The sequence below is a fragment of the Eimeria acervulina genome, genomic scaffold, assembly GCF_000499425.1.
Source record: "Eimeria acervulina Houghton genomic scaffold, Eah_scaff8, whole genome shotgun sequence".
NCBI lineage: Eukaryota > Apicomplexa > Conoidasida > Eucoccidiorida > Eimeriidae > Eimeria > Eimeria acervulina.
In genome coordinates, this window is record NW_013549594.1 from 90,195 (window position 1) to 100,356 (window position 10,162).

At 52.5% G+C, this 10,162-nt stretch overlaps 4 protein-coding genes across 4 annotated transcripts in view; 2 read left to right on the forward strand and 2 right to left on the reverse strand.

Moving 5' to 3' along the window:
* Positions 1–225: 225 nt before the first annotated feature.
* EAH_00002500 (glycerol-3-phosphate dehydrogenase, putative) lies at positions 226–3,774 on the forward strand (the record flags this gene model as incomplete). The annotated part of the gene is made up of 10 exons (XM_013394392.1): positions 226–516; positions 975–1,064; positions 1,260–1,451; positions 1,673–1,829; positions 1,954–2,108; positions 2,283–2,432; positions 2,589–2,738; positions 2,877–3,217; positions 3,342–3,549; positions 3,718–3,774. The coding sequence occupies 10 exons, from the start codon at positions 226–228 to the stop codon at positions 3,772–3,774; spliced, it is 1,791 nt and encodes a 596-aa protein (XP_013249846.1).
* Positions 3,775–4,388: 614 nt separating this feature from the next.
* On the reverse strand, positions 4,389–4,910 carry EAH_00002510 (hypothetical protein, conserved; the record flags this gene model as incomplete). The annotated part of the gene is made up of 2 exons (XM_013394393.1): positions 4,389–4,541; positions 4,863–4,910. 2 exons carry the CDS (start codon positions 4,908–4,910, stop codon positions 4,389–4,391), a joined length of 201 nt encoding a protein of 66 aa, XP_013249847.1.
* Positions 4,911–5,852: 942 nt separating this feature from the next.
* Positions 5,853–7,197, forward strand: EAH_00002520 (ribokinase, putative; the record flags this gene model as incomplete). Its single annotated transcript, XM_013394394.1, has 2 exons — positions 5,853–6,111; positions 6,596–7,197. The coding sequence occupies 2 exons, from the start codon at positions 5,853–5,855 to the stop codon at positions 7,195–7,197; spliced, it is 861 nt and encodes a 286-aa protein (XP_013249848.1).
* Positions 7,198–8,758: 1,561 nt separating this feature from the next.
* Positions 8,759–10,162, reverse strand: part of EAH_00002530 (hypothetical protein, conserved) — a gene marked incomplete at both ends in the record, with an annotated part of 8,145 nt that continues 6,741 nt past the window's right edge. Inside the window, 4 exons of the mRNA XM_013394395.1 lie at positions 8,759–8,966; positions 9,079–9,298; positions 9,598–9,769; positions 9,957–10,052. Coding sequence (XP_013249849.1) covers positions 8,759–8,966; positions 9,079–9,298; positions 9,598–9,769; positions 9,957–10,052 — 696 coding nt within the window. The remainder of the gene's footprint in view (positions 8,967–9,078; positions 9,299–9,597; positions 9,770–9,956; positions 10,053–10,162) is intronic.

A 10,162-nucleotide genomic window follows, 5' to 3' on the forward strand; every position in this document is an offset into this window, starting at 1 on the left:
ATCATTTTCGTTGAACGGTTGTGAAGAATCCTGTTATTTGCCTATCCCGCATTGAGCAGTTTCCCGGGTGGGTACCGGTGCACTCGTCTCCATTGACAGAAAGACATGCAAAAAACGAATATACAGATGGCATGCGCAGACAGGTCCGTTCAATAGTACTTGTGGCATTAACACGTCGCAAGAATATTTGTCGAGGAACCACACCCTATTAAATTTTTCATATCAATGCAACAAAGCCGCCCCCAGCTCATTGGCGTATGCAACCAGAGGAAGCCCGGCGCATTCAGCTGCAAACGCTTCCACCCAAGTTGGCAGTCAGGTGTTGTTCCTACCCCCACCGCATCCGACTCAGCCCACCTGGGACCTCGCTGGCATCTCCAAGGGCGGCGCGTGTGGAACGCGGTGCTGTTGTTTTGTCTCTTCTTTTTATTGACACCTGCAAGTATGGAGGCATTCCTCCGCCCAGCGTCTACGTTCCCCCCTCTTCTTCAGGCCCTCCAAAAGGGCCCTCTGAAGGTGAGTGGGCGATTCAGCTGCTTGATTTTGTCAAGCGGCTGTAGGAGTACTGACCATCGCACGTAGATTTGGGCGTGGGCGTGCAGCATGGCTTGCCCCTGTTTTTTCATCAAATATTTTCAGAAATGTTGGGGGCCACAGGGGCCATGCAAGAAGGGTGTGTGCGTGGAGAGGGGGATCGGGTAGAGGAGTGACGGATCTCAGGGGTTTTGCTGGGGTCGCTCGCTACCTTTATCAACTTCATTGTTTACTGCAGCTGGTTCACTTTTCGGCTCATTTGCGTGTGTTTGTTCCGTGTGCGGCGTCTGAGGATCCTCGCACATGGATAAGGCGCCTCCAGATCTACACAGCAACCCTCATCCATGGGAATTATGTGAAATGGTTCTTACGCTGCTGGCGGCGCTCTGCCTCTTTTAGTGCAACATGGACTGCCCACTTGGTTTCTTCTGTTGTTTCAGGTCTCCTTAGTTGGCTCCGGCAATTGGGGGACAGCAGTGGGGAAGATTGTGGCTTCAAATGCGAAAAACTCGCACATATTCAATACAGATGTGCGGCTGCACTCTTACCCTCAACTACGCACTCGCTGTGTGACTGTGAACAGAACATTAGGGTCGTGGGTGGCATGTACCTCATGGGCGTACGCGTTCATCATTTGAGTTATACGTGTGTCAGTGAAGGGTTTTGGAGTGCAATAATTTCCGGTGGGAACAGGAACTGCAAAATTTGTTCGTGCTCCTCAACAGGTCCGCATGTGGGTATATGAGGAGGAGGTTGAGGGCCGCAAGCTGACGGACTGGATAAACATCCACCACGAAAATAGGAAGTATCTGCCGGGCTTCGAACTCCCCTCGAATCTTCGCGCTGTCCCTTCTCTCACGGACGCGTGCAGAGATGCGGACCTGCTGGTCTTCGTGATGCCCCACCAGTTTATAGAGGTAGCTTGCACAACTTGCGCTTCACGCCAATGTAAATTTTCGCCCTAGTGAATCCATGCTTTAGGCTGTAGCTTGTGGGCCTGGCACAGTGCTCCTTTAGCTATTTAGTAGATTCTTGAGACGATATGGGTAGTGCGTGCGTGCAGTGTCGTGCTGTGCCGTGCTGAGAAGGGAACCACGAAGTAACACACCCGATTGGTGGATAGCATGTATGTGAGCAGAGAGCCTGTCGAGAGCTGAGGAAAGCCAAGCTACTGCCGCCTCACTGCCGGGCTATTTCTCTCATTAAAGGCATTGGTGTCAGGAATGGCTGGCCTATAACCCTGACACACGAAATTGGCTCAATATTGGACCTCCCGAAGCCGTGCGTCCTGTCGGGTGAGGCTTTGTCGCATGCCTATGCATTTGTCTGCAACTTGCTCGATGAGCTACGCATAATGAACAACTAGCGTTTTATATTGATCGCCGTTGGAAAAAAGCTGCCCTGTGATGTTCTTTCTAGGCGCTAATGTGGCTAAGGATGTTGCCGCTGAAAATTTCGCGGAGGCGACTATTGGCCATGCGGACGGTGAGACCGAGACGGCAGCGTTGTGGCAGCTTCTCTTTGACAGACCGAACTTCAAGATAAATGTGCTCCCAGATGTTGATGGTGTCGAGGTGAGTTGAGTTGCTTGTCGCATGCGCGATGTTGTGATTTTGTGTTGCTTCTGCCCACCGTCTGCACCCTGAGTTCCAGTTGATTCAGAACGTGCAGGGCCCAGCTGCTTTTGGGGCTGGGAGGGGCAAGCGTGCTTGATCCGGTCAACTGAACTGCTTCTTGCGATGCTGCAGGTCTGCGGAGCTCTGAAAAACGTCGTTGCTCTTGCTGGTGGTTTCTGCGAAGGAATGGGCCAGGGTACTAACACGAAGGCAGCAATTCTCCGGCTTGGAGTAGAGGAGATAAAGACATTCACAATGCTCTTCTTTGGGGATCTACTTGCTGTGGGTGGCCTGATTCAGGTCCCCGCATTTCAGCCCTCCAGGGGCAGTTGCAGCAACCAGGGCCTTGTGCCATGCATTGGGCACTTTTTACTGCATCGGTTGCTGTCTCCCCAGACACCAGCGCTGCCCTCCAGTGAATGTGTCTGGTTGCTGCAGGACACTCTGTACGACAGCGCGGGCTATGCTGATGTTATCACGACCGTCTTTGGGGGGCGCAACGCCAGGGTAGCTGCGGCGTTCGTGCGTCAGAAAGGCAAGGACTGGGATCAGCTTGAAAAGGAAATGCTCAACGGCCAGAAGCTGCAAGTACGTATGCGCTGATTTCCCTGGTACCTGGCGTTTTCATTTTAATGCGGGGCCGTAGGCATATGCTTCCTCCTGCCGTTGCACTGTGTGTGTGTGCGTGTGCTTTTGTGTGTGCTTACCTGTTTTTCACAACCACAGGGGCCGGCAACGCTCGAATTGGTGGCAGAGGTGATACGTGTAAATGAGGTTGAGCATCTTTTTCCGCTGTTTACTGCGACGTACGCGGTGGCATTTCAGAACGCCGACCCGCAGGCAATCCTCGACGTTTTCCGTACAGAGCGGCCACGTAGCATTCAGAGAAGTGAAGACTGCGTGAAGCTGAAAGTTCCCACGGTCGTTAAAGACGCGAGGATACGAATTGCGTCTCGCATGAAGAAGCTGGGGAGAAGCATCAGTGAACTGATAAAGAATCCACCAGACACGCCCGACAGCGTCTCAGAAGAAAGCAATCACAAGGCAGAGCCCACTTGCGCCAAACTGTAAGGGTGCTTGAGTGCCTTGAGGGCGACGACATCAGAAAATGCAGGTGATTGGGCCGTCAAAGGAGGTGAATTCTGCACCCAGCGCGTATCGCTTCGGTTCCACAACGTACGAACAGAGCAGGCGACTGGTAGCGGGACGGTTGATGTGGCCTGTTGAAGATGCCAAGGAAGGATCCCCCGAACACCGTCACATAGTAGGGGGATATGAAGCGGATTGGGGCGTATTCTACGGCGTCTCCAGGCACCTCCAGGCATGTGGTTCGTGCATCCGTTTGGATCTATGCGAACATCTGTATTCAGCTGCGTTAACTTATGGCGGTTCAGTACCCGTTAGCTACTGGCTGCTTTTGCAGAGACCCTTGTGAAGAGCAGCTTGTGCACTACTGCCACCTTAAGTGGTGTGACTAGGGGTAGTCCATGTCGATGACCCGGTAGGCCGCGGGTTTGTGCACTGGCACGGGAAGCATGTTACGAGCCAGTGGGTACCTGTGTGTCAGGTTTGCGGAAATACAGCAGCTCTTGCAGTCGTTTCCACGGTTCCGCCTCTGCACTAAAACAGAATTAAATTGTTTGTTAGCAGTTGAATAAAGTTTGCAGGGGGGGAAGTACATAGCTGGATGAGTTGATAGTGCAGACGCGTTGCGAAGGCTCAGCTTCTCGGGGAGAGGGTGTCTCAAAACCGCCAGTTTCCTTGCAACAAGGTGCCGGCGCTGCCAGTGCAGTTTGGGTAACCTACAGCTGGCGCCTCCACCCAAAGCGCACAGAGCAATTCTGCACCAGCCCGTTGTCTGGATGTGACACTCCCTGTCCAAGGTAGCGCCGGTGAAGGGGGGGGATTCGTGGCACTGCGGCAACTCGCCCTTCAAACAAAATTGGGTCCGGATTTCCTGAGGACGACAACAGCACTTGATTCCTCCGACGCCAGCGCCTTCCCGGCGACAGACTCCGGAATACCCAGAAACAGGGGAACGTCAAACACAAAGGCACAATACGGGTCTTCTTTTGGGATCAAAGCACCTCTTCAGTCTTACCCGTAGACGGCGCCCGCTCTACATCGATGGCAACATTTTACTCACGACCACCACAGCCCTGTGAGAAAAACCCTGGGCCGAAGTAGTTCGTGAGTACAATGTTTGTACATGTTGACCACCATGGCCTACTTCGCGCGTCAATTTAAAATAAGCTTCTGGAAAAGAGTTATGGGATTTGCCGTGAGCTCCCCGTTGGCCGCGAGGCCCAACGCAAATATTGCAGGAACTGCCCCATAATGCAGGATTGGGTGCAACCAACGGTTCCAGGCGAAGCAGCAACGGTGCCACACCTGTAGAAAAAACAGTCATAAGCTTAATTGGTAATGAGGCATCTGGAGCTAAGAAAGAGCAGCACAAACAAGCAACATACGAACTAAGAACAAGCGGCGTCCTGCGGACGTCATATACACCTATGGTGCACATCTACGGTACTGTGGATGCCGGTTCCGCAATGAAGCAACGGCCATTTACAGACATGCTACAAAAGCAATATGCTATATGGGGAACTCCTGGATTTCACGTGAAGCACATGACCGCTGTTCTCCGCGGCCGAGGCTGTTGTACGGCTGCGCAGTTGGAGAAACGGGAGCTTGGGGCAGCAGTAGAAATACCTTGCGGCTCCGATCCTCCAACGCATCCTTGCTCAAAGCTAATCCCATCCTGAAGTCGAGGAACACCAGGCGCCAAAGATTGCTCCGAAGATAGCGTCGTACGTTCGCCAGCAGACTTAAGCTCAGCAGGTGCTGTGTAGGCGGTTGGTCGGTGAATATACGGCATAAAATGCATAAAATGCACCAACAACACCTTTCGGGGCATAGAATAATTCAACTTTGCACCCTCCCGAATCATGAGTCATCGAACCGAATTCACTCGACGATTGGGGCTGCAACTGGTACGCAGTCTACAGTGGTACACAACTTGGACCTCTACAGGTCTATCCTGCACAGACAGCCCAAATAAAATGTTATTAGAAATAAATCAAGTTACATTAGACAGGAGATAAGGGTATCAGGCCAAGAGTGCTCTGCAACTACCCTCTGTCTGGGGCTGACTGTGAGATTGGCTCTCAAGTCGAAGCGATGACCCGCAAGGGGCTATGGGGGACTATTATGATTAATGTTCCTTCTTGGGAAGGTTGGGCCCCGGGATATGAATAATGGATTGCTATTTTAAGGGTTACGCGCTGCGCATAACCGGTATATATCGAATGTGCACCGAACTACGTATGCCTAGGGCCGATAAGCAGTGGCAACTGAGAGCGCTGTTCACTACATGACTGAACACCCGAGGCATGGAGGAAGCCGCTGGCCGCATCCCTCATCTGGAAGCAAGCAAGCCATTGCTGATCACTGAATTCAATAGCGGAAGGATTCTCTAGTGGGTTTTCTGCTGGAGAGCTCTCCCTCCAAGCTTGCACGGCCTCAGGCTCAGGCGCAGACGAGGGCAGTGCACTGCGCCTGGTACTTTCTTGGATGGAGAAGGGCCGCCATTTCCCTTTCTGAAAGAACGTCCACAAGCGAGCAGCATTCGTGTGTCTTGACTTGCTAGCTCTTCTCCGCCGTTTTCTTGGGGTTTCGCACGCATGAGCACTCCGGGTGAAAATGCCTGCGAACTTAGATATCGTTGTCGTGGGATGCATAAACTCGGACCTTGTCTCCTTCGTATCGCGACTTCCGAGCGCCGGGGAGACTGTGTTTTCTTCTACGCTGGAAAGTCATTTTGGTGGCAAGGGAGCTAACCAGGCTGCTCAAGTTGCTCTCTTGCAGCGGGGTCGTTCCGCTTGTCGAGGAGTGACCCACGAATGTGCCTTTGGTGCCTCACAGCAAGTCTCGGACACTGCGACATTCGAAAAGCGTATAGGTGCAAATGAAGACGACGCTCCCGCTGGCGGTGTAGCGATGGTTGGTCGAATTGGGAGAGATACTGCAGGGTTGAGCTTTTTGCGCCACTTTCAGTCGCTGGGCGTTGATACAAGGGGAATCTGCATAGATTGGCAAACTGGAACTGGCACTGCCCTCGTCACTGTTGCTCACGGCGGGGAAAATACAATAGCCTACGTTCCCGGGGCTAATGCGTTCCTAAACAAGGAGCACATCTCCGCAGAGCCTGTTCTCTCGTAACATACCACAGCCCAAGCGTATTTGCAGCAGCGCAGCACTCTGCTGAGCGCATATACATAGCGTTATCCAACAGTTAACCAGTCCGCCACAGGTGCCCGTGTAGATTCAAGTCCAGTTACGCAATCTAATTTGCGTGGCAGTGGCAGCTGCCTGGGTTCAATAGGACGTTTAACAGTTACTCCTGTGCTTACATCTATTGCTGCGTTTTAGGTTGCTTGGGGGAGCGAAAGTGATCGTTTCAGAGAATGGAGTTCCGGGGTCAGTCTCAGTGGAGTGTTTCCGAATTGCCAAGAAGGCAAATGCCGGTGTCTTGACTGTGTTTACGCCCGCGCCGGTGGACTCCGTCGATCCAGAGATCTGTTGCTTCACGGACTTTCTGCTTTGCAACAGCATCGAAGCGAAAGCTCTCGTGAACATGTGGGACGGCCGAATGGCTGTGAATGAAACGGAAGACGAAGAATGCATGGCACGCCGTCTCCATGAGGTGTTGCTTCGTACGGCCTCTCGGTTTCCAGAAGGTGCGCGAGGTAGTGCCAATGTTGTTATCACGCGCGGAGCCCACCCCTGTGTTATATTTGCAAATGGGAAGGCCATGAAAGTGCCGCTGGCGAAACAGGTTCCGAGTGAGCTTGTGGTAGACACGACGGGGGCCGGCGACTCATTTGCAGGATCTTTTGCTTATTTTCTCCTACAAAACCCTAATTCGCCAGAAGCAGCGGTAACGAAGGCGACGTTCGTAGCAGCGCAATCAGTCACGAAGAGAGGCGCTGCGGAAAGCTACGCTGGAAGGGACGAGCTTCCCGATCATTTATTCCAACCTTCATAAAACCGATTGATTGGCAGCTCGTTATATGCTGTATACATTTTTAGGAACGATGAATCCTTAGGTTCGTCGGGAGCAGGCGTTTCAATCCCGTCTTCTAGCAACGCAACTATGGAGGATAGCTGTGCCCGTCGGTGAAATCGAGCTTTCAGGCTTATCCGTTAAGAAATTTCTGAATTATTTTTGGGGTGCACCATGACGTAGTTCAACACGCGCAGCAGGAGCCAGTAAATAGTCTTTAGGTCATCAGCAAACACCTTGTCCATACACCATGACCGCGGTCGCTTGCATTGCAAAAGCCCATCTTCAATCACTTTCGCGTGATGCAACTGTGGGGAACGGAGTATTTTTGCAATGGTGATGCACGTATCCGTCCCTTCTCCCATCAGTGTCTTTGCAGACAATGCGGATGCTGCACAGGCGATAGCAATATTGTACCCTGATTCAACCAAGGGTAGGGTTCCTGAAAGCGACCTCAACTGCTTTTCGGTTTCACAGCAGTCCACCATGTTTATTTTTTAGATGCAGCGAAGGAAACACCTTACGTTGCAATTCGTTTAGGATCTCTGAGAAATGTGTGGCGCACTTCCCCTTTCAGTGCTAAGCAGTCGGAAATTGACAGTCTTTGGGATCAAGAAATCTGCGCTCCTCCCTTAGCGTCAACGCCGAAAGCAGCATTTCGAAGTTCTTCTGATATTACGACGAAGAGTCTTTGGGTTGCCCGGAAGTCCATTGGTGATCTGCCCGTTGCACACGCGCCCACTGAGCTGGCAGCACAAAGCTGCGTCCCACCGTTTCACAGCGATTCAAAGTACAAAGTCGAGGGTAGGCTCAGGTATGCAACTTCTGGAGCATTTTCGTCGACCTGCATTGCTCTTTAGATGGCGTCTCGCCCCTCATCGTCAGCCCAGGCACAGAAGCCCTTTCAGGTAGCCCTAAAAGCTGCAAAACTCTACTAGTCGGCGGTCGCCATTGCACTCGGACGTCGAACAGAGTAATTTGACACGTGTCCTAAGCAATTATTGGATAATACTAATAAAACAAACAGGGTGTAGCCGCCAAGACCAGCGCTAGAGCCCCGCCCTCTGCACTCACTACACCAAAAACATATTCCCGAGTTCGTCGCTCAGTGGGCAAGTTGCCTGCCACTAAGGGGCGCCAGTGCTTCCGGGACTGTGGCGTAAAGGAGATTCCCTGCTGCCCTATAGCACGCATTTTGCAAGTATGCAGATGACCCCTAGACAGCCATCTATGTATGATTCAGCCAGAGTGTGTATACCCACCACAGCCCCATGTATAGACGCTATTCGCTGCGGATTCTACTGAGGCGCAAAACTGCCCATCAAAGCAGCAGCACAGACGAACAGCAACGGAGGGCGGAAAGGATCTGGCGCACTGGGAGGCTTGTTCACATGCGGGTTGCAGTGCTGCCCGAATAATCCAAACTGCGTGACGCCTATTAATTTATTGAGACGCTTTCTGCATCATGCAGACGAGTGCATGATCCGAACGTAGACGCCGACTGGGAGCTAGCGGTTAGGCGGCATCGAACACCTGACGCAGGTCAGCAGAGCCTGTCCTTCGCGGCTTGCAACATCTCTCGCCTTGCCCGTTCCCCTATCAACTCGGGTTTCCGCGAAATAATATCTACCAGGCGCCGCAGTTGTTGACGCACTGCTGTATTAGAGCTTAGGGGATGGTCCTGAATGGCCATTTGTAGTAGCAACTCATGGGCGTCGTAGATTTCTTGCTCATCCTCCACGAGAGGAAACCTGCAACCAGATGATAACCGCACAAGTGGCTCATTGAGAGCAGCCAGCAGGAGACAGTTCGTACTGAAAATACTGGCGGTGTGGAAACAGGCTAGCTGAAGCTCCTACCGACCATGTCTCTAGCAGTGTAGCAACTTTTGCAGCAGTCGCTTCAATCCCCAAATTCATGCAAAAGCCTGCATAAACCTTCAGCAGTGCGCAAGCAGTTCCGTCAGCTGCCGCCCTGCCGCTCTGGCACCGCAGCAAGGGACTCCCAATGCACCGTTCAAGGGCCTCCAGCGCGCCCTGCAGCTGTGAAGCAAACAGTTCAGGGTGCCGTTGGGCCACAACGCCTGCGTACAAAGAAATCATGCGCGAATCTCCCTGCCAATTGCCGCCCTAAAAGGCACCACATGTCCTAAATAAATGGCATCCAATATGCCTTTCGAGTTTGCAATATAGGAATAAGCGTAGCTGCCCAGCTCAGACGTTGATTCCAAGCGTTTCACGAGAAGGGGTTTTATGAAATTCCACCGCCGCAAAAACAATATGACCCCCATACCAGCCCCGAAATACGAATTCGCACTGAATTCCTGAACACCTGAAGACTCACGGCTGGCACTTCATGACCCAATAATCTCCGTTTACCTACCCAGTCCGTACGTCGATGCTGAAATAGCTAGCATATGCTCTTCATCAATGGACCATTCTGCTTGGGGGCTCACAGCCAGCAGCGCAGCGGGAACTAGCACCTTGCTGTACTCTAACGTGGCCGCCGGATCTCCGTAGTTGATTGCATCAGCGTAAAGGCACAGAGCTGCAACCTGCGCGCAGCAGAGAGAGCCATCTTTTCGTTGTGAACAACTACGGCCCACAGTGTGTGGTGTTGAAGCTGCCGCCAATCTAAGTAATGCAGGGTTGCTGAGCCTGTGATACATGCCAACATTTCAGCCCACAGTGAAGCAGCACAAGCTGCAACAACTCGCTTCATCGGCGAGCCTTAGGCCTCACCTTTCCATAGTAGCTTGACTGGTCATGTGCTAACAATGCCCCATATGGCAGACGCAAATGCGCATCAAAATGCGGCAAACAATCCGACCCGTACACCTGGCGAGTGCAGTAAAGCACGCAAAATTCACACTGTCCTTCGGCCCTGGAATGAACGTGAAAAAAGCGTGCGCGATGCATACTTCCCCCCCCCCCCCCCCCCCCCCCCC